The sequence below is a fragment of the Heloderma suspectum genome, chromosome 1, assembly GCF_057233095.1.
Source record: "Heloderma suspectum isolate Gila_16-S chromosome 1, 16-S_ref, whole genome shotgun sequence".
NCBI lineage: Eukaryota > Metazoa > Chordata > Lepidosauria > Squamata > Helodermatidae > Heloderma > Heloderma suspectum.
Window position 1 is genome coordinate 358582713 of NC_139458.1, and position 23718 is coordinate 358606430.

General features: G+C 43.7%; 1 protein-coding gene across 2 annotated transcripts in view; it reads right to left on the reverse strand.

The window, feature by feature from the left end:
• The window catches only part of PDE10A (phosphodiesterase 10A), a 171919-nt gene that overhangs the window by 33520 nt on the left and 114681 nt on the right, over nt 1–23718 (reverse strand). For both annotated transcript variants that reach the window (XM_084827987.1, XM_084827986.1), the window contains exons 11-14: nt 8761–8903; nt 2913–3005; nt 1747–1933; nt 1199–1341 (exon numbers count right to left, since the gene is read on the reverse strand). In XM_084827987.1, coding sequence (XP_084684113.1) covers nt 1199–1341; nt 1747–1933; nt 2913–3005; nt 8761–8903 — 566 coding nt within the window. The remainder of the gene's footprint in view (nt 1–1198; nt 1342–1746; nt 1934–2912; nt 3006–8760; nt 8904–23718) is intronic.

Here is a 23718-nt window from a genome sequence, read left to right on the forward strand (position 1 = left end):
CCTTTATGTGCACTTAAATCTGCTCTGGTAATTTTTTTTAAGGTTGGGATAATAATCTATTCAACTCAAGAATAGTTTTCTTGCAGAACATTCCTGAAGTTTTTGCAGCTCTCAAAATGTAGAGCAGGGGGTCTACCCTCTCATTTACTGTAAGAAGTTTAAAGGGGTTCACCTCGTACTACCTATAGCAAGGAAAACCCATTCTGGAGTATCCCAAGAAAGAAGATTCCCAAGGAAAAACACAACTTCCTGAGCTCTTGAAAAACTACACTGATTTTAAGATATGACAGGCAAATCTTTGAAAACTTGAATATTTAATTAGAGTAATGGAAGGAAATGATAATGATGACAATAATGAAATGAATTTTTGATGATGACAAATTTGTATGCTGCCTGAGTGGTAATGAATATTGTAAAGCAAAATAATGCAATCCAAACATTTTAAATTGTACTTTATCTTATTACTCCAAGCTACAGTCTTCTGATGTCAATATTCATAATCTCATGTTGAGGGTCAGAATGATAGAGCTGCTAGCCGTTTCATTATTAATTGCCCCTGCATCATACTTGTGTGAAGCAGGTGTTTTATTTGCCGGTCAATGAACTCAGTAAAATACTTGGGTGTATTGGAAACACAGTATTGCACAACAGATATGTTAGATCTGAAAGTAACTGTTCTGTTTATACAAATGATTAACGTATCATGGCTGCCATGACAACCATGGGACTGTCCCAGGGTGTTTTAGACCCTACATTTATATCAGGTCATACACTTAATTTGGTGTGTATGTTAATCTCTGCTAACCAGCATAATGGTGACCAACAGTTCCCTTGTCACTCTCTGGTGAGTAGATTTTCAGGTACTTCTAACCTTGAAAGGGATAAGGGGTAAGTTAAATTGGTGCCAATGGGCCACTTCATCTCAATGCAAATACTAGCTTTAGAGGAAGGAGTTCCCTCAGGACCAGGAAAGGGTAAAAAATCTCTCTCCATGCCTTGTCTGATCCCATTAATATTCAGACCCCCTCCCCCAACTGATGATATTTGCATTTTTTATTAAAAAAAACCCTGCACATTCAGTGCAAAGAGGCATTTAATACCATGTTGTTTGATTCTTTGAACAGTGACAGCTGCTACATTGCCAGTGTTCATGGGTAATATCTACTTCTATACCAAAACCATTATATTGAAAACTTACAGTTCAATTTCTTTGCAGAGGTGCGGTGGGAGCTTACAGTCCATGAGGTTTTTCCATTCTTCTGCTGTACAAACACTGTGATAAGAAAGTTTCTCCATAGTTACACGGTAAATACACTCTGAATGGCGAATTCTGTGGTACATCTAAAATAAAAGATTTTTTTAGATAAGACATATGTTTTTTCCACCAAGGTTAAACTTTTTCCTAAATTAAAAACTTACATCTAACTACTACTACTCAGAGATGCTATTTTAAGGGGTAATTAGGAATGCTTTAAAAGAAATAATACATTGGTTTGGTCACTATGGTGTGAATGGAAAGACTTTTTACATTTTCACCAAGAATGTAACTGAAAACTTAATCCTACAACTTTACAAATAGAATCAGCTCAATCTCTGTCATCTCTCAACGTAACAGTTATTAACGATCAAATCAGTACAACTAACTTGGCCAAACAAATCCCAGCTAGTTAATATTAACAGTTTATTTCATCAAATAAATTAGTTTCATTTTGGTCCACTTGGCTATCATTGTGGAATAAAACTTACATTCGCACAGTGTAAAGCTAAAGCACAAAAGACTGCAAACATTTTAAAGTTGTTCTCATCAGTTTTAGAGAAGGCACTTCCGCTTAGTTTGTTCACCATCTGCACAACGCCTATTACACTTCCTCGGCTCACAATAGGCATGCATAAAATGTTCCTGGTGGTATAGCCTGTGTAGAGATCTACCTCTCTGGAAAATCAAGGAAGAAGAAAAGGATGAACAAAAATTAATTTTGTAGGTTTTTAACACATTCACTTTCATAATATGAGACTATCAAATAATACTTCGCATTTACACAGAGCTTTCATAGAACAATCCTATGCTCCTTTGGGAGGATGCAGAGGGGACATTTGATGTAGCAGACCTCCCTCACTGCTTGTGGAGGCTTCCCTTGGATAGCAACAGCAAGCTGCCATCACTGCTGTACTATTGCTGCTCTGTCAGATCCAAAAACTCCTTGTTCCTCCAGTACACCCCAGGAAATGCCCTGGAGCTGGTGTACTTATTTTCCCTCCCATTGAGACCAATGGAGAGCACACACACACAAAAAAAAACTCAGAGAGAAATCAGCAGGTTTCAACCCCTGATCTGGAACAGAAGAAAATTTAGAACTATGCCAAATGGGAGAATTAATTGTTTTTGCATGTGCTTTTTTTAATTGCAGCAAGAAGCAGCTCCAACTAGGTCCAGGAAGGCAGGGGAAGGCACCCAGCAGTGATAGGCACCTCCACCCCCCATCCCCAAGACCTCTGTACACTCACAGACCCTGCTTGGGCATGTCAGGAGGATTGTGGGGAGGGCAGAACTGAGAGAATAGAGAAAGCTAGATCCAGTGGCTCTTGGGGAGCTCCAACCTGTCCTGACCAAACAGCTCGCTAGGCACAGCTGGTCTGGGAGGGCAGGGTGGCCCTTTCCCAAGAGAAAGGGTTGTTTCACCTTTGCTTACATGCTTCAGACGGAGGCAGCATCCCAAAGTTAAGGAATGTCTTCTGGGAGCTTCAGGAGAACTAGCTTTACCTCAATAATATTTATTTTAATAATCTCCTTCCTCCCCAAATTCAACTACATTGAAAGGCCATCAGTCCAAATGCACATTCTAAATTTAGAGTAGAAGAATACAAAGACACCACTAGCTGTCTTGTGTGTTGCAAACCTACCAAATTCCTACCTGTTAAAACGTGGATCTGCATAGGCATCAGGGATGTTGAGGACTTCGCCTGTTCTTGCTACCTGACCAGCTATTCCTTTTTCAATAGAAAACCTGCATATGACATAAAGAGAAATGCACATATTAAAGCAGTATGATTATGAGAAATAAGGATATTTGTACCTGGCAAATTGCTCTTCTCTTGTACAGAGGAAGAACATAATTCAGCACTGAGTAACATCTTAACTCGCAGATGGACAAAGTCTACAAAAACAAAATCACTCCATAATTAACATCTAACTGTAACAAAACTTGCTCCCTACCATGCTGCAGAAGAGCAGGGAAGGAGTCTGACCTGTCCAACTGCTGAACCACATACTGGAAAAGAAACGGTTTTGCTCCTCAGGATTTATGACACTGCACAGCACAGGTAGAATGACCCTCTATCTATGAGGAGGAGAGAAATTCACCAGGTAAGAATTCCTTCTCCTCTCCTTATAGCTAGGTCATTTAGCACTCAGAAGTTTAAAAGTAATACCTTCCCTGAGCTGAGTGCCCTCATGAATCCGCCCACCCCCTGCCCAAATACCCTGGTAGCCACTTAAGGACTCCAGGGAGAACCCTCTGCAAAAACGCAGTATCAGCCAAAGCAATGTCAGTTTTGTAGTACTCTTTTGTACTTTAAACAGCATCTCATACATCTCACTTTAGATATGACTGTGGAAGACCTGCACTTTAAGACATGAGGCTGTCACTATCATGTGTAGCTTGCCCTTATATGAGTGTGACAAGACTCAGGTAGTGGCCCTATAGGTTACCTCGAGAGGAGCTCAGAAAGCAACAAAGATAGGTGCCCTCCTAATGGAATATGGCAGGACACCTCCATGAAGAGACCGCATAGAGGAAGTTTAGATCAAGACATCCCTTAGCCACCTAGACAGTGTGAACGGGGACACCTTTTTGCCAGGAATCAGGGGTGGAAGAAGACAAACAGGCTGTCATGTTGCCTATGGGGCTTGGTATGTTCAATGGAGAATTTAGGGGCCCAGCAGACATCAGAGTATCATTTCCACTCCTTGGGCATAGATGAGTGGGGACAGAACGGAAGACAGAGAAACTTCCTGGACTCTGGGGACACTTGAGTTAATCTCTGGGATGAAGAATGGGTCCCAGTTTGAGGATGTTGTGGTCGCACTGGAAAATACATAGCTCCTGATCTACTGAGACTCTCTGGGCTGATGCCACAGCCCCTAGGAAAAGAGTCTTAAGGCTGAGGAATGTCAGGGAAGTAGCATCCTGGGCTTCAAGGGGAGACTGAGGCAGCACTCAAAGGATCACATTAAGACTCCATGAAGAATTTGATGAACTGGTGGTGGTGGAAGGCAGCTCTGATTAACTTTTTAATCAACTGGAGGGTGGAAAGAACATCATCTCCTGTCCCAACAACGATGTCTAACAAGGCTGAGACTTGCCCATGCAAAAGTATTGGGAATAACTGATGGTTGCAAAATCTGAATTTGACAGAATAGGTTGCAGCCTTTTCAAGATATGAAATAGGCAAAACCATTTACTGGATACTGATACAAACTGGAGTTCCAAAACCGTAAGGGCCAACTGGATACGGCAGTGGAAGATGTGTATCCTTAAATGTTAGTCTTTTCCAATGTTGTATAAAATGGGTGGTGTGTATATGGGGGGGGGGATGATTTAAAGAGGTATGCAGTTGTGGGGTGCTGAATCTTCTCTCTCCCAGTCTTTCTCCCATATCCTGGCAATATTTCCATCAGCTGGGGTATAATAATGGAAATGAACTTGGCAGATGGGGAAGTGATAGGCAGGAGAGGGTCCAGTATGTCCTGTCCACATACCTCTTTTGTACTTTAAACAGCATCTCATACATCTCACTTTAGATATGATTGTGGAAGACCTGCACTTTAAGACATGAGGCTGTCACTATCATGTGTAGCTTGGTCCTAAGGCAGTGAGATCCAAGAAGCACCAGAAGGCTTAAAATAGGCTGAATGTAATTCTAACCCCCCCCCCCCTTCATGGATCACTGCCTTGTTGTGGTGAAGGGGCTTGCGTAACTCAGTGAAGCCATAAGCTATGCCGTGCAGAGCCACCCAAGACGGACAGGTCATGGCACAGAGTTCTGACAAAATGTGGTCCACTAGAGAAGGAAATGGCAACCCACTCCAGTATTCTTGCCAAGAAAACCCCATGGAACGTATCACAAGGCTAAAAGATATGACGCCGGAAGATGAGACCCTCAGGTCAGAAGGTGTCCGCTCTACTGCGGAAGAGCAGAGGGTATTTCCAAGTAGCGCCAGAAAGAGTGAAGCGGCTGGGCCAAAGCCGAAAGGACACTCAGCTGTGGATGTGTCTGGTGGTGAAAAGAAAATCCGATGCTGTAAAGAACAATATTGTTTAGGAACCTGGAATGTCAGATCAATGAATCAAGGTAAGCTGGAGGTGGTCAAATATGAGATGGCAAGATTGAATATCGACATCTTGGGAATCAGCGAACTAAAATGGACAAGCATGGGCGAATTTAATTCAGGTGACCATCGTATCTACTACTGTGGGCAAGAATCCCTTAGAAGAAATGGAGTAGCACTCATAGTCAACAAAAAGGTGGGAAAAGCAGTACTAGGGTACAATCTCAAAAACGATAGAATGATTTCAGTACGAATCCAAGGCAAACCATTCAACATCACAGTAATTCAAGTCTATGCCCCAACCACTGAGGGCAAAGAAGCTGAGGTTGATCAGTTCTATGAAGACCTACAACACCTTCTAGAACTAACACCAAAAAAAGATGTCCTCTTCATCATAGGGGATTGGAATGCTAAAGTAGGAAGTCAAGAAATAACTGGGATAACAGGCAAGCATGGCCGTGGTGTACAAAATGAAGCAGGACAAAAGCTAATAGAGTTTTGCCAAGAGAACACGCTGATCATAGCAAACACTCTTTTCCAACAACACAAGAGGCGACTCTACACATGGACATCACCAGATGGTCAATATCGAAATCAGATTGATTATGTCCTTTGCAGCCAAAGATGGAGAAGCTCTATACAGTCAGTAAAAACAAGACCTGGAGCTGACTGTGGCTCAAATCATGAGCTGCTTCTTGCAAAATTTCAGCTTAAATTGAAGAACGTAGGGAAAACCGCTAAACCATTCAGGTATGACCTCAATCATATCCCTTATGAGTATACAGTGGAGGTGAGGAATAGATTTCAGGGATTAGACCTGATAGACAGAGTGCCTGAGGAACTATGGACGGAGGTCTGTAACATTGTTCAGGAGGCAGCAACTCAATCCATCCCAAAGAAAAAGCAATGCAAGAAAGCAAAGTGGCTGTCTGATGAGGCTTTACAAGTAGCTGAGGAAAGAAGGGAAGTGAAAAGCAAGGGAGAAAGGGGAAGATATATAGGAGAGACAAGAAGGCCTTCTTAAATGAACAATGCAAAGAAATCGAGGAAAACAACAGAATGGGAAAGACTAGAGATCTCTTCAAGAAAATCGGAGATATCACGGGAACGTTTTGTGCAAAGACGGGCATGATAAAGGACAAAGAAGGCAGGGACCTAACAAAAGCAGATGAGATTAAGAAGAGGTGGAAAGAATACACAAAAGAACTATACAGGACAGATCTGAATGTCCCTGATAGCCATGATAGTGCGGTCACTGAACTTGAGCCGGACATCCTAGACAGTGAAGTCAAGTGGGCCTTAGGAAGCATTACTAACAACAAAGCTAGCGGAAATGACAGTATCCCAGCTGAGCTATTTAAAATCCTAAAAGATGATGCTGTTAAAGTGCTGCACTCAATATGCCAACAAATGTGGAACACTCAACAGTGGCCAAAAGACTGGAAAAGGTCAGTTTACATTCCAATTCCAAAGAAGGGCAATGCCAAAGAGTGTTCAAGCTACCGTACAATTGCGCTCATTTCACATGCCAGCAAGGTGATGCTCAAAATCCTACAAGCTAGGCTTCAGCAGTATGCGAACCGAGAACTACTGGAAGTACAAGCTGGGTTCCGAAGAGGCAGAGGAACTAGAGATCAAATCGTCAACATTCGCTGGATCACGGAGAAAGCAAGAGAATTCCAGAAAAACGTCTATTTCTGCTTCATTGACTATGCTAAAGCCTTTGATTGTGTGGATCACAACAAACTGTGGCAAATTCTTAAAGAGATGGAAGTACCAGACCACCTTACCTGTCTCCTGAAAAACCCAGAAACCTGGGTCAAGAAGCAACAGTGAGAACCAGACATGGATCAACCGATTGGTTCAAAATTGGGAAAGGGGTATGACAAGCCTGCGTATTGTCACCCTGCTTATTTAACTTATATGCAGAGCACATCATGAGAAACGCCGGGCTGGATGAATCACAGGTCGGAATTAAGATTGCTGGGAGAATTATCAACAACCTCAGATACGCAGATGATACCACCCTAATGGCAGAAAGCGAAGAGGATCTAAAGAGCCTCTTGTTGAGGGTGAAAGAGAAGAGTGTAAAAGCTGGTTTGAAACTCAACATTAAAAAAACTAAGATCATGGCATCTGGCCCCATCACTTCCTAGCATATAGAAGGGGAAGAAATGGAAGCAGTGACAGATTTTATTTTCTTGGTCTCCAAGATCACCACAGACGGTGACTGAAGCCATGAAATTAAAAGACACTTGCTCCTTGGGAGGAAAGCTATGGCACACCTAGACAGCATAGTAAGAAGCAGAGACATCACCTTGCCAACAAAGGTCCGTCTAATCAAAGCTATGGTTTTCCCAGTAGTAATGTATGGCTGTGAGAGCTGGACTATAAGGAAGGCTGAGCGCCAAAGAACTGATGCTTTCGAACTGTGGTGCTGGAGAAGACTCTTACGAGTCCTCTGGACTGCAAGGAGGTCAAATCAGTCCATCCTAAAGGAAATCAACCCTGAGTGCTCATTCAAAGGACAGATACTGAAGCTGACACTCAAATATTTTGGCCACCTAATGCAAAGAGAAAACTCCCTGGAAAAGACCCTGATGCTGGGAAAAACTGAAGACAAAAGGAGAAGGGGATGGCAGAGGATGAGATGGCTAGATAGCATCACTGATGCAATGAATATGGACTTGAGCACACTCCGGGAGAGAGCTCAGGACAGGAAGGCCTGGCGTGCTATGGTCCATGGGGTCACGAAGAGTCGGACACGACTGAACGACTGAACAACAACAAATTCTAACCCAAGTGTACTTTAAAATAAAATTAAAAGGAAAAAGAAGAAACGTTCCCACCTAATCATTTCCAAGGGTTACCTACATAAGGGGCAGGGAATGTAAATCTCTTGCCATAGGGAATGTAACTCTTTTGCCACATATTTTTCCTCTGGTTATATGGCTGCTGCTATATCATAACTATCCTGCAAGCCAGTTGTTCTGAGGCAAATGAGGAAAAAGGCCTTGATAGACCAAGAACGGTCCATGGATCCTATAGGCAAAGGTGCCCTACCTTTCTGAGTTGCTCAGTTGAGTTGGTCTTCACATTTAGAGTGATTACTGGCCAGCAAATTTTAACGTTTGACAAAATGAAAAGCTACAACTTACTTTAACACTCACATCTTTACCTATCTTGTAGCAACATGATCTCCAAAATAACTGCCAACAGAAGATGGTATTTCTGAGAGTGGCATTATAGCTTCAGGCATGTAGTTTTCATGACGCTCCAATTATAATTTCCAGAAGAACTAACTTCTGGAGAGGCAGGTCCTGGTGGGAATCATGTCACGATGTGACAAAAACTGTCACACTAGCTGTACATATGCACAGAAACTGGATAGCAATATTGGCATATAAGAATGGCCGACTTGCTATTTTTACCTTATTTCTTTTGTCTTCTTGAAGACAGGTTTCCCTTCCTGTTCCTCCCCGATATCAAATAGGTCTGAATATAACTCCTTGTTCTTCTGATCTACCTGGAAGAGTGCACAGCGGTCTGCATTCACCAGGTTTTTTGCATATATCTACAAAGAACAAAGCTAGGATTAACCAAAGTGGGCTTAGGACAAGGTCTGTCTTATGTTTCACAACTTGATATGTAGACTTCAATAAACCCGCCAAAACCACATAAAGGTTGCCATCATCATCATCATCATCTACAGTTCTCTACTGGGCAGTTTACAAAAGATTAAAAACTTCTAAAATAGAGTAAAAACATAATATAAAAACCATTTACAAAAGAATTTAAAAACTCAACAAAAAATCCCAGGACCAGTTAAAACCTTACTATATGCTGTCAAATGCCTGGGAGTAGAGGATAGTCTTAACCTGACACTGAAAGCATGACAACACTGGCGCCACGTGAAACTCAGTGGGGAGAGTGTTCCATAATTGGGTGGCTACTGCCAAGAAGGCCCTCCCCCCTGTTGTCACTCTCTGAACCATCCCTGGAGGAGGCACCTGGAAGAGGGCCTCAGAATTACGATAATAGAGTATGGTTAGGTTCATACTGGGAGAGGTGTTCTGATGGGCATTTTGGTCCCAAGATGTGTAGGGCTTTATAGGTCAAAACCAGCACCCTGAATTAGTCTTGGAAACATACAGGCAGCCAATGCAAGCAGGACAGAATTGGTACTATATGTTCAGACCTTGTGGTCCCCACAGTCAATCTGGCTGCCTCACTTTGCACAAGCTGCAGTTCCTAAACTGTCTTCAACGGCAGCCCTACATATAGTGCACTGCATTAATCTACCTTGGAGGTTACCAAACCACAGACTTCTGAGGCCAGGTTATCCCTGTCCAGATAGGGTCACAGCTGGGCCACCAACTGAAGCTTGTAGAAAGCACTCTATGCTACCAAGGCCACCTGAGCCTCCAGTGACAAAAATGGCTCCAGGAGAACTCCCAAGCTACAAACCTGCTCCTTCAGAGGGAGTACATACCCATTCAGAACAGGTTGAACACCTTCCATCTGGTCAGAAGAACCACCCACTAACAGCATCTCAGTCTTGTCTAGACTGAGTGTCAGTTTATTAGCTCTCACCCAGTCCGCTGTTGCAGCCAGGCACTGATCTAACACATCCACAGCCTCATGTGATGATGAAGAAAAGGAGAAATAGACCTGCATGTCATGTAGATGTTAAATAGCATGGGGGACAAAACCAATCCATGTGGAACCCCATATTGGAGAATCCATGGAGCCAAGGAATATCCCTCAAGCACCACCTTCTGGAGCCAACCATCCAAGCAGGACAGAAACCACTTCAATGCAGTAACTTCCACTCCCAGCTCAGACAATCACTCCAAAAGGACACCATAGTCAATGGTATCGAAAGCTGCCAAGAGATCAAGGAGAATCAACAGAGTCACAATCCCTCTAGTCTCTCTCCCAACATAGATCATTGTACAGGGCGACCAAGGCTGTTTCTGTGCCAAAACCTGTTCTGAACCCTGACTGAAATGGATCCAGATAATCAATCTCATCCAAGAGTGTCTGGAGCTGGTTGGCAACCAGTTGCTCAAGGACCTTGCACAGGAAAGGAAATTTGCCACCAGCCTAAAATTATTAAGAGTTTCAAGGTCTAAGGAGGGTTTCTTCAGGAGTGGTCTCACCACCGCCTCTTTCAGGAGATCTGGGGCCACTCCCTCTCACATTAATCACCTCCTTGGCCCAGCCAGCTATTTCCCCCCTGCCAGTTTTTATAAGCCAAGAGGACCAAGGATTCAATATGGGAGTGGTTGCACAAACCTAAATAATGATATTATTTAGGTTGTAATAGGGCTACTCTGGATTTCCTGTGAATTTCTGTTCTTCTGGAGGGAAAGAGGGAAGCCAGCCTTGGGTAAGACCCCATCCTCCAGGGCCAGGAAGACAAACTGAATTATTCTGGAGCCTGGAAGAGGATATTGTCAAGGGCTCCTTGGAGGTCTCTGTCTAAACCAGTAGCCAAGTCCAGACACAGACAAAGGAATTCCTTTCAAAGCTTTATTCTTCTTTTACAACTTAACAACTATACCGATTGCAACTAGATCTGAGCAGCACAGTACCTATGCCCTAAGTTGGAACAGTTGGTCCCCGTTTGAAAGGGAATTACTGGCAGACCCCTGAACTTAAGGGCTAGGGAGAGTCCCTCCCCTTTTCCCTTGGAGCCTCTGGGCGCAGCCGTTGTTTGCGCGCCAACCTGGCACTTCGCCTTCTTTCCGCGCCCTCCATCTGGCGCCGCTCTCTGCATCTGCGTCGCACATCCACCAAATCTGCTATCTGTGCTTGGTCACTCCCTGGACTGCTAACTAAACTAGGAATGCTGGTGGGAGGAATCTCCGTCAGCTGTTGGTCCTGGGAAAGAGGAGCGCGCTCCTCTCCCAGGAGCGACTGCTCTTCCTCAGAATCAGAACTACTCTGGGATTCTATGGGCTCAGTGTCCACCCTGACAGATATTCCAGAACCACTTGATCCCCCCAAATGCCTTTCGCAATAAACGTATCTGCAGTGGGAAAAAAAACTATTTCAACTACTATTAGATGCTAACCAAAACATTTAAAAACTTGGGGAAACCAACAGGCCTACAAAGGAGTATTTTAAAGCAAGTTACATATTTGGGGAAGAACAAAGGTCACCTGTGGGGAGCTCTCAGATAATAAATATTAAGAACTTATGTTCCTCTAAAAATTGAGAAGGTCTGAATGAATGAAGGTGGTGTTTGGGGCTGACCAAACCTCTGTATGCTTGGATTATGATAGCTGAGGCTCACTGCAACCATCCCAGATCTAGCTGTGCAGAGGGTGGGCCTAGCTGTCTTCCTTTCCTTGAGAAGACAAATTCACAGGTAAGTCCAGAATTTCCATTTCTCCCCTTGAGGGGAAGAAAACAGCTAGCTTTGGGATGTTAAAAAGCAGTACTTCCCTGGGCAGAAAGCAGTGCCAGCAACCAGGACCTAGAAACCAAAGCTGCTACAGCTGCAACACCCACTGGAGAACAGTAGCCTCTGAGAATGCTAAAGTGTCAATTTTGAAACATTTACTGAAGTGACAGATGGATAAACATATTGCCGCCATACAAATCTCATCGTGGGGAGCCCTTTCCCAGAATGCTGTTAAGGTGGAAGCCCTTCTGACAGAATGAGCTCAAACACCCTCTAGGGTACAGAGATTTGGTGCTGAGTAACAAGCATTACGCATGCCCAGAACCACCTAGCTAGGGAGGCCATGGAGATCTTTTTTCCCTAGTTCAATTTCTTGAAGGACACACAGAACTATGCTGATGAAGAGGTTTAGCTTTGTCAATGCAGAACTTGTAAAACCCACGTATATCTAGGTTGTGCTACTCCCTTTTCTAGATGAGTGAAAGGATGAGGGCAGAAGAAGGGAGGTTTGAACTCTTATGCTCTATGAAAACCTGAACTATTTCTGGAAATTAATTCTGAATCTGGATGGTGTATCACCTTCTCTGAGTGGAAGATGCAGAGCTCTTTTTCTGCTGATAGTACCCCTATTTCTGACACTCTATAGCTGAAGTCACTGTAACCAGAAACAGCTTCAGCAGACAACATCTTCTATGGCATAGCGCCTAGAGGTTCAAAAGTTTTTTTTTGGTTTGAGAACCTTGAGAACTATGTTCAGTCTCCATGTTGGGGTCTTATGAGTCATGTGAGGAACTGATCAGTACGGTGACTCAAAGGAATCTTTTAATATGGGCATTGAAACCCAGAGGACTGTTGCTTTATCCACCTACCATCTTGGCAAGCAGAGCGTGTTGGGCATGGGATTGGAGAAGAGACCCCCTTGCAAGAAGTCTAGGAGGAGGCATTGCGAGGGCTCCAGTCAACTTTTTTTCAGATTTACTAGGAACCTATACTTTTGTAGGTTTCTCAGAGTCCTCCTCTCATCTTCCTGTCACTGGGAACTGGAAGGAGCCTGGACTAAACTCAACTCCTACTTTGCCTCAGTCTCATTCCAACAAAGGAAACTGTGCTTCACCTAGCAAAAACAGATCAAACAGATGAAAGGATGGAGTTGAACCACAAGTCAAGTAAAGAGGTGTACAGGAGCACCTAGCCAATCTAAATGAATTTAAGTCTTTAGGGCCAGATGAACTGCCTGCTAGGGTACTAAAGAAATTTGCAGATGTAATCTCAGCCTCTATAATTTTTGAAATTTTTTGGAGAACGGCTGAAGTGCCATGAGACTGGAGGCGAGCATCTACTGACTAGTCAGCCTGATGTCATTATCTTTGTAAAGGTTTTAAAACTGACCATTAAGTAGTCTGTGAGCACTTAGAAAAGAATGCAGTTACAAATAGCCAGCATAGATTTCTCAAGAAGACATATCAGGTTAACATGATCTTTTCTGAAAGTTACTAGGAGATAAAGTTCATAGCCTGGTAGATCAGAATGCTATGGATATAGTGTATTTTGATTTCAGAAAGGTTTTCAACAAGGTCTCCCATTATATTCTTGCTAGCAAACTGGTAAAATGTGAGCTAGTCTATGCTATTAGGTGGATTTGTAGCTTGATGGACCATACCCAATGCATACTCATCAATGGCTCCTTATTAACCTGGGGAGAAGGGACAAATGGAGTGCTACAGGATTCTGTCCCAGGACCTGTTTTGTTCAACATCTTTATAAATGACTAAAGAATATAAGAACATAAGAAGAGCTATGTTAGATCAGACCAAAGGCCTATCTAGTCCACCACTATCTAACCACAGTGGCCTACCACAATGGAAAGCTCACAAGCAGGACATGAATGCGGTAACACCCTCATGTTCATGCTCCCCAGCAACTGGTATTGATAGATATGCTGCCATCATGACTAATAGCCACTGTCAGCCCTATTATCCTCCATGAATCTGCATCCCCTTTTAAAGTAGTCCAAATTGGTGGCCATCACTACGACGTGTGGTAGCGAATTCCATAGTTTAACTATGCGCTGTGAGAAGAAGTACTTCCTTTTATCTGTCCTCAATCTCCCATCACTGAGCTTCACTGGATGAATCTGGATTCTAGTATTATAAGAGAAGAAGAAAAACATCTCTGTATTCACCTTCTCCACACCATGCATAATTTTATATGCCTCTATCATGTCCCAGCTTACTCGCCTTTTTTCCAAAATAAAAAGACCAAATGGAACTTTTCCTCATAGGGGAGTTGCTCCAGGCCCTTGATCATTTTTGTTGCCCGTTTCTGCACCTTTTCCAACTCTACAATATTTTTTGAGGTGCAGTAACTAGAATTGTACACAGTATTTGAAATCTGGTTGCACAATAGATTCATGTAAAGACATGACAATACTGGCAGTTTTATTTTTGCTTTCCAACACAGAAGTTGACTTTTCAAAAGCACCCATACGCTGAGTCAACATTTGTATCAAGCTGTTCCACCACAATCCCAAGAGGCCTTTCCAGTTCAGTCACCGCCAGCTCAGACCCCATTAGTGTCTATGCGAAGTTGGGATTTTTTTTTTTTTTTTGCCCCACTGTGCATTACTTTACACTTGCTTACACTGCACTGCATTAGCCATTGTGATGCCCATTCCCCCAGTTTGGAGAGATCCTTTTTGAGTTCTTAGCTATTCCTTCTTGTTTTAAACACCCTAAATAATTTGGTGTCATCGGCAAACTTGCCCACTTCACTGCTCCCCCCTAACCTTGACCAGCTTGGAAGAAAGGGGAACTGGGATGAACTTGTCCCTTGGAATTCTTATGAAACTTTGAAATCCTTGGAAACAAGAGTTGAGGACCTAGTAGTGGAACGTTGGTGCCATCCAAATACTAGCAATCAGCAGGCAGCAGCAAACCACATTCTCTGCAGATAGCTGATTGTAGTCGTGCAGAGCTGGGATTTTTGTTGGGGTGCTGCAGTGCCTGATGTTGCTTAGGCTTGGCCCTTTGCTAACTGCTGACATCTGGGTTTGAAATCCCTTGGCTGCTTATTAGAGTAGAAAGGCTTTGAGGAATGAAAGGATTTTACTTCTTTTATGCTTTTCTTATTCTTTTTAATGGGATTGGGGAGAGCTTTTTCTTGTACTTGGTCTCCATTAATAATGAACCTAAGGAATTGCCAAAGAGGTGTTTGCCTGTGACACGTTGGCCAGGTTTGCTTTAGATTTGGCATCTACTCCTCAGTTCCTCAATGAGAACAGGTTCCAGACAGGCTCCTTGCACCATAGAGATTTCTGGAATAGTAGCATTCTCTGTGTCTTAGTAAGGCCGCGGTGGCTTAGTGGTTAAGACGCTGAACTGCAGACCGGAAGGTCGACAGGACAGCAGTTCAAGACGCAAGTGCCGCGTGACGGAGTGAGCTCCCGTCTTCAGTCCCAGCTCCTGCCAACCTAGCAGTTCAAAAGCAAGAAATTGCAAGTAGATAAATAGGTACCGCTTCGGCGGGAAAAGTAACAGCGTTCCGTGCACCTCGGTGTTCTGTCATGCCGGCCACATGACCACGGAAGTGTCTTCAGACAGCGCTGGCTCTTCGGCTTAGAAATGGAGATGAGCACCACACCCTAGAGTCGGACACGACTGGTTGGGGACACCTTTACCTTTTTTTTACCTGTGTCTTCAGGGCATGGAAGGAGAGCATTGGCCATGATGGTATCTGGCCATGTTTCCATCTCTAGATTGACTGCAGGAAAAACAGTGGTGTCTCCTATAACATTTGGGAGAAATTCCTTGCTCCCTTTATAATCTCTGGCCTGGGAGCACCACTCTGGGTTAGCCATTGCTAAGGGGTGTTCAAAGGTGGCTTTGATCCACTGGACGAAGTTGTAGTGGATCCTTCTGATCTACTATTGGAGGGAGGGGCAACATTTGCCATCCCCATGGCCCCCGTGGCTTGGCTTTGTCCAAGACTCAGATCCCTGTTTCCCTGATATAACCTGCAGGGGGAGTGCCTTCCTGGTTCTTTTCACACCCTTTTTCCTGGTGTGAAAGCATGGTCCTGGATTGGTCCATCTGATCTAGCCTGTACAGGAAGGACAGGCCAAGGGTTGCCATGCTCAATCTGCTTCCCCTTCATTGCACTTCGCTTGGATGTGTAAGGGAAGTGTTTGTGCAGCAACAACTCTGTGGGACCATGCACCAACTTTTGCCAAGTGGAAAGTCTCCTGGGAATGGGTGGGGCACCTTTTTCTCAAGGGTTAAAATACTGGAACTGCTGACATCCAAGCAAGGAGACCTACCTTGAGTTTACTGCTACTGCCACATTCAGTTTTGTTGTCTCCCCCCTCACCCTGCCACTTTAAAAAAAAAAAAAAGCCCTGCAAGACTGCCCTCCCAAGATTGCCATGACGAAGGCAGGAAGATGTTTAGGGACTGAGCAGTTCTGGCCCTCCTCATAGAGTCTGCCTTCTCAGACCCAGAAAAGGGACCTAACCCAAAGTTGCCTGTCCTTCTCAGCTTGAGGAGAGAAAGTCCCATTTCTTTTCATGTATTAACTGTAATCACATATTCTTACTCATATATTTGCTGGCTTTCTTGGAAAAAAGAGATGACATAAGGTATCAGTTTCACCTTAAGGAAGGAATAGGTAGTTTGTGGAGAACTGATGAGATATGGGTTAGTCCTGGGGAGGTAAGACGGATAGGCAGGGTCTTTATGGACAGCATAAAAATTCAACTATACAGAGCAGGAGTTAAACAAAAGCTCTTTTTAGAGCACTTGTAACTCTTTTGTAGTCTATTAGCAGAGAACAAAAATGGTGTATTTTCCAGCAGCACGAACTATTTGTAAGTAGCAGTTATGGATCAGCATGCTTCCCTAGCTTCAGTTTTGTTTTGTTTTTTTAACAGAGAGAGTTTTATAAAAAAAGACAAGACAAAACAATATGTTGTGGTTTATGACTACTACTACTATTACTTTTAGAGGCTTTATTTGGACAAACAGCCATACAAATTCTAACACCAGACTGTATTACTAGCAAGGGAACAGTGAAAACGTTGGGTTCTGTGAACAGGAGTGCACAACAAGTAAAGGCTCCTTTTCATGAAATGGGGAGTGAGACAAATTTTGCCCCCTTCCTACTGCAGCCTCCTGTGCCACCTTCCTGTGAGATTCTGGAAAGTCCCACCACTCACTGGAGCAGAGTTTCAGACAAGACAAGGGGCTAGAGGGAGAAGTGGCAAAACATCCTCCCCTTCCTTCAAGGAACAGGATGAGCAGAGATCTGATCACAAATCTTTGGATCCAAGGCACTAAGGCATGTACTTGTCCTTATAAAATATAAATATAAGCTACTTTCAGAAATATCGGTTTCATTTTCAAGAGCGTAAGAACAGGCTTAAAGAGAAATGCTATCTAGCTTTATATTTCATGTCCAAATTTTGTACCATTAATGAATTACCATTATTTTTGTAAGTGACCTATAAAACATCACAAGTCACAAAACAGATCCTTAGGGAACCACAAGGTAAAACGTGAGCAGTTATACCTTGCTGCAGTTCCCCTGCCTTTATTTACTTTTATCATTTTAAGGTACTTTTCTATTAAATAAGATCCAAAACCAATGATGATCATGATGATGATACCTAAAAACAAGCAGCATCAAAACACTGAACAGGAAAACAAGAAAAAAATGTAGCGATCAAAATTGCATAAAATCGAAACAGTAGCAAAATATTTCATAGATAGTAAAAACATGAAAAACCAAAAACCATTTTTGGGCTGCATTAATAGAAGCATAGCTTCCAAATCCTGGGAAGTACTAGTTCCCCTCTACTCAGCACTGGTTAGGCCTCATCTGCAGTACTGTGTCCAGTTCTGGGCACCACACTTTAAGAAGGATGCAGACAAACTGGAGAGGGTTCAGAGGAGGGCAACAAAGATGATCAGGGGACTGGAAACAAAGCCCTATGAAGAGAGACTGAAAGAACTGGGCATGTTTAGCCTTGAGAAGAGAAGACCGAGGGGAGAGATGATAGCGCTCTTCAAGTACTTGAAAGGTTGTCACAGACAGGAAGGCCAGGATCTCTTTTTGATCATCCCAGAGTGCAGGACACGGAATATTGGGCTCAAGTTACAGGAAGCCAGATTCCGGCTGAACACCAGGAAAAACTTCCTGACTGTTAGAGCAATACGACAATGGAACCAATTACCTAGGGAGGTGGTGGGCTCTCCACACTGGAGGCGTTCAAGACGAGGCTGGACAGCCATCTGTCAGGGATGCTCTGACTTGGATTCCTGCATTGAGCAGGGGGTTGGACTCGATGGCCTTGTGGGCCCCTTCTAACCCTACTATTCTATGATTCTATGATTAAGACTGCAATTCTATACACAACTTACCTGGGAGTAAGTTCCATTGAACTCAATGGGGTTTACTTCTGAGTAGACATATACAGGCTTGCACAGCAAAACTCAATAAAACCCATGAAGAATGGAAAGATTTTGCATTTGTCTTCTGAATGGTAGTGATGTTTGCGCTTCCCTTACCTGATGGGTAAGGGAAGCACAAAATTCCATAATTAAAGCACCACCATGGGTAGGCATTGTGTCCCAGATTTCAAAGGGAATGCCGTCAGGCTGCTGAAGTCAGCCAAGCCACCACTTGAAGCAGCAGCAGAGCTTTTTTTCTGTAAAAGAAAAAACCCTCAGCCACCTCAGCTTTGAAAGTAAGCCAACCCCCTACCTGAAATGTCTGAATTTGCGCACCCCAAAGTCTCAACTTGGCACTTCACTACAAAACATTGGACAACCTCACTTGGCAGTTGCATGTAGTTGTTAAAGAGCATAGGGGACAAGCCCGAACAATAGTCCCGTAAGATCACCATCTGAAATCTGCCCACCAGGTAGGATTGGAACTACTGTAAAACAGTGCCCCCATCCTGCACAAACTATCTACAAGGATGCCATTGTCAAAAGCAGGAGCGGGCAACCCATGGTCTACATGTGACCCTTCGCTGCATTTCATGTGGCCTGTAGCACCGCTGGCAGTCTCTACTCAAGCAATGAAAGAAGAGCATTTTGAAACCACAGGTCCAGCCAGATCCACATTTTCAAAAGGCATCCCTGTGTGAGCATGTTCTGAGGGGTGTCTGTGCATGTGCGTGTCTGAGAAAGAGAAGAATGCCAAGTATGTGTGTGAACAGATGGGGTGTATAAATGGATGGATAGATGGTGTGTGTGCGTGTGTGTATGTGAAAGGGAAGAGACAGAGAGACTGAGTGGGTTGATCTTAAGATTGTCACTACCCCATACTGCTTTTTCTCTCTCTTTCTCTCTTGAGATGCTTGAGAGATAAAAAGAAAGAGATACGGTGGTGATAATCTTGACTGGGAAGGGGGGGTGCCTCTAGCCATGCCTAGCATGGGCTCTGACCCTGCCCACCGGCAGTATGCAGTCCTTGATTGATTTCCTCTGAGGGAATGTAGCTCTTGAGGAGAAAATGGTTGCCAACTCCTGGTCAATAGCATCAAAAGCTGATGAGAACCAACAAGGCCATATTCCCCATAACTCTCTCTACTTAGGTTGTCTACCAGGGTGACCAAGGCAGTTTCATTGCTAAATCCATTCCTGAATCCAGATTGAAATGGGTTGAGACAAGCAGTTTAATCCAATAGTGCCTGAAGTTAGACCGACCCCACCTGCTAAAGCACCTTTAGTTCTTTAGTCAGTTGCTGAATCACAAAATGACTTAAACATTACAAGAGTGGTTCCATGCAAAGTCCAGTCCCAGTCCTATATTCATCATAACCAGCCCCTGATTTTCAGCCAAGGAGGCTCACTTTCCAAATAGTTTTTGCACCCATGTAAAAGGGAGATTCTCCCCACACACACACACACACAGCTTCCCTCACTCTGTGGTTTTTATAGATGAGAAGTGGGGAATTGTTTTCTGGAGGGGGAGCTTCACACAGCCTTCCACAACCCTTATGTCATTTGGTTCCCGGCTGACACGCTGGGTGGATGATCTACCCAGTGCTTCAGCCAGAGTAGCTTCATTTCCAGAACAACTTCTGGAGAGGCAGCCTGGTCCTGGTGAGAATTATATCATAGTGTGACAAAAATTGGGATAGCAAGCAGTGCGCAAAGGAGGCAAAGCACACTCAGATGGCGACTGCAGGAGCTCCTACAAGCGTCAGCCAAGTGCACAGCCTCTGCTCCCCCAGGGGGATCCACTTGTTATCTCCTATCTGTGATTGCCCTCTCCGATCACAGGAAGGAAATAACAAGGGGATTCCTCTCCCGTCTCCTCTCCAAGCCCCTGGCAGCCTCTAGGTCGTGGGACAAGGCTTGAAGAGGAGCATGGGGAGGAGAGTGGGCAGGGTCCACGAAGGGAGTCCAAGTTTCCACTGGCTGGAGGTTTCTCGCCACTCTCCTAGACTGTTCTTCTGTGCCTCCATGAAGTGCACAGTAAGGCCTGGTAAATGAAAGTATTGCTCCACAGTCCCTTTATCCTCGCCTCTTGGATGAATAGGGAGGCAAGGACCAAATTAGAAATTATGAGGAAAATCCTGCATTTTCCCCCTATAAGACAAGCAGCAGCTGTGGGAAAAGAGATTTTAAATTGGGGAAATGACAGAGGGAATGTGTTGAACATCCTCTCACTGCCACTTCCAGTGCTGCAAGAAAATTCATTCACACACACACCAGCTGCATTTCAGTGGAAACTGTGAGTCAATCCAATAATGGGTCTCTCATGTAATGTGTAGTTTGAACCAAAGTAAAGAGAGAGCTTCCCATAACATTCACCACTAGACCCCTTCTGGTTTGGTGCTTAAGTAGCCTCTTACAGACGTCAAAGTCAACTAACATGGGTCCCTCTTTTGGAGAAATTTAGAGCCAGCTTCCAATAGTTACCATTCTTCTGGCAGAGAGGGGAGACCAGGATGTCTTTCCTTTCCTGTCCTAGAAGCTGACAGAGTAGAGTAGCTGGCAGCTCTGACAGAAGTTACTGCTGCAGATTAAGTTCCTAATCAGTCTTTGCTATATACTGGCTTTTCAAAAATTCTACAAGTTTATATCTATGTTTACTCAGATGCAAGTTCCCAAGTGTGCATAGGACTGCAGTCTTAGTCACATGTACTCAAACTGGAAAGTTGTATGACTCAGTTGTCTTCCTTAATAAAATGAATTTCAACCTCGTTTCTCATCTGTACTACAGCTATCCAGTGAAGCAATATATAACATGCCCTCAAAACAAATGCTATGTTTGAGTTATACAGTCAGGGCCAGAAATATTGGAACAAGGGTAACTGTTTTGGCAGTTGGCCTCTGCACACCACCACATTGAAGTTGAAAGGAAACACACCCAGATAGGAGTGAAGTCAGGACTTTCAGCTGTAATTCAAGGAGTTTGACAAAAGTGGGGCACTAACCATTCAGGAAGGACAGCCAGTGGCATACACACACCCCCATTGTTGGTGTCTCATAAGTAATGGAACCAATGGCTGACAAGCAGCTGCATGGCCAGATGTGGCCTGTTTCCTGGGTACCCCATGACCAATCAAACAGATAAAAGGCCTGGAGGTGGTTCTGAGTATTACATTTGGTAGCTGTTCACTGGAACTCCCAACATGAGGTCCAAAGAGGTGTCCATGCGAGTGAAGGAGGCCATCTTTAGGCTGAGGAAACAAAATAAACCCATCAGAGAGACAGCAAAAACGGTGGGAGTGGCCAACACAACAGTTTGGAACATCCTGAAAAAGAAGGAATTAACTGGCAAGCTCAGCAAGAGGAAAAGGCCTGGAAGACCACAGAAGACAACTCAAGTGGATGACCGCAGAATTCTGCTCATGGTGAAGAGGAATCCTTTCACAACATCTAGCCAGGACAAGAATGCTGTTGCGGAGGTAGGCATGTCATTGTCAACATCTACAGTCAAGAGATGGCTTACAAATGTAAATACAGAGGCTTCACAACAAGGTGCAAACCACTGGTAACACTCAAGAACAGAAAGGCCAGATATTAGCCTTTGCCAGCAAACGCCTAAAAAAGCCTGCCCAGTTCTGGAATAAGGTTCTTTGGACTGATGATTGGACTGATTAACTTGTACCAGAATGATGGGAAGAGAAAAGTATGGAGAAGGAAAGGAACAGCTCATGATCCAAAGCATACCACATCATCTGTCAAACGTGGTGGAGGCAGTGTTATGGCTTGGCCATGTATGGCTGCCAATGGAACTGGGTCACTGGTGTTTATTGATGACCCAACTGCTGATAAAAGCAGCAGGATGAATTCTGATTTATATAGGGCTGTACTTTCTGCTCAGATTCAGCCGAATGCTGCCAAACTGATAGGATGCCGCTTCATATTGCAGATGGATAATGACCCAAAACATACAGCAAAAGCTACCCAAGAGTTTCTCAAGGCAAAGAAGTGGGATGTTCTTCAGTGGCCAAGTCAGTCATCTGATCTCAGCCCAATAGAGCATGCTTTTCACTTACTGAAGACAACACCGAGGGCAGAAAGACCCACAAACAAGCAGCAGCTGAAGGCAGCTGCAGTAAAGGCCTGGTGAAGCATCTCGAGGGAGGAAACCCAGCATTTGGTCATGTCCATGGGTTCCAGACTTCAGGCAGTCATTGACTGCAAAGGATTTTCATCCAGGTATTAAAGGTGATCCTTAAGTTTGAAATGATTTTGTTTTTTTCCATTACTTATGAGCCACCAACGATGGGGGCGGGGTGTGTGTATGCCACTGGCTGTCCTTCCTGAATGGTTAGTGCCCCACTTTTGTCAAACCCTTGAATTACAGCTGGAAGTCCTGACTTCGCTCCCATCTGGGTGTGTTTCCTTTCAACTTCAATGTGGTGGTGTACAGAGGCCAACTGCCAAAACAGTTATCTTTGTTCCAATATTTCTGGCCCTGACTGTAAAAAGCAAAAAAAAAAACAATTACAAACGGTCAAGATTGTTTAGCAAATTAAGAGAAAATAGTTATTAAGAAAACTTTGCCAGGATACACTAGTTCCCCGCAGGAACATCCAAACTGGACATCCTGAACTGGGACAAGCTGGCAACTCGCATGACCTGAATCTTTTGACATAAGGGAAGTGATGTTTTTGACATCAGAAGCCTGGGGGCATGTGAATCAAAACAGCAGGTAAGCATAAATGCTCAATTTTCAGTAGGGTATTCCCTAAGGGCTGTTTCTGTGGCTTGTGGTTTTAATATATTATGTGGAGGAAAAAACATTTCAGGATGCCTAAGACCTCTGATTCATGGATGGGGAGTTGAAAATTCTATCCATTCCTGCTATTGGTGGTTGAGGGAACATGCAAGGGAACATGGCAAGTCCAGGGAGGGTTTCCCTCCTTCCCCATAGCCTTGTTCCTAATTGGGCCCTCAGCAGTTGCTTTTTAAAAAGGTTCACACAACTACATATTTAGCATAATATTTAGTTTGGCCCTAAACAGCGTGAAGCATAAAGCCTCTCACCTAATTCATAAGGAAAGCAGCTGTCTATCAGCATTGCCCACCCTACCTATACTATGAAAATATTAATACCAGGTTTCTGAACTCTCTGAGAACTCTAAAGTAATATACATGCTACATATATTTAGGATCAAGGAACACTTGAGTGTGGCCATCTAAGATAAGGTTAAACTTAGTGTCACCTTACTTGCAATACTATATCTGAACCAATTCCACGTTCCATTTTTTTTAGTTGAAACTTTCACTATTTAATGGGAAGGGCAGGCGGGGGGGAGAAATCCAGTAGCAACCTAGTTTATTTTATAATGTCACTCACCAATTATGTACTTATTTCTGGATAGATTTTTAAAATTAATATTCTGAATGGGCATGTGCACCATATACATTGATTTGCAAGAGACATATATATAGGTCTCACAATAGCAAAAAAAGCCAACAACCAACTTTTGTACACTGTATTTCAAAAGAGGAAG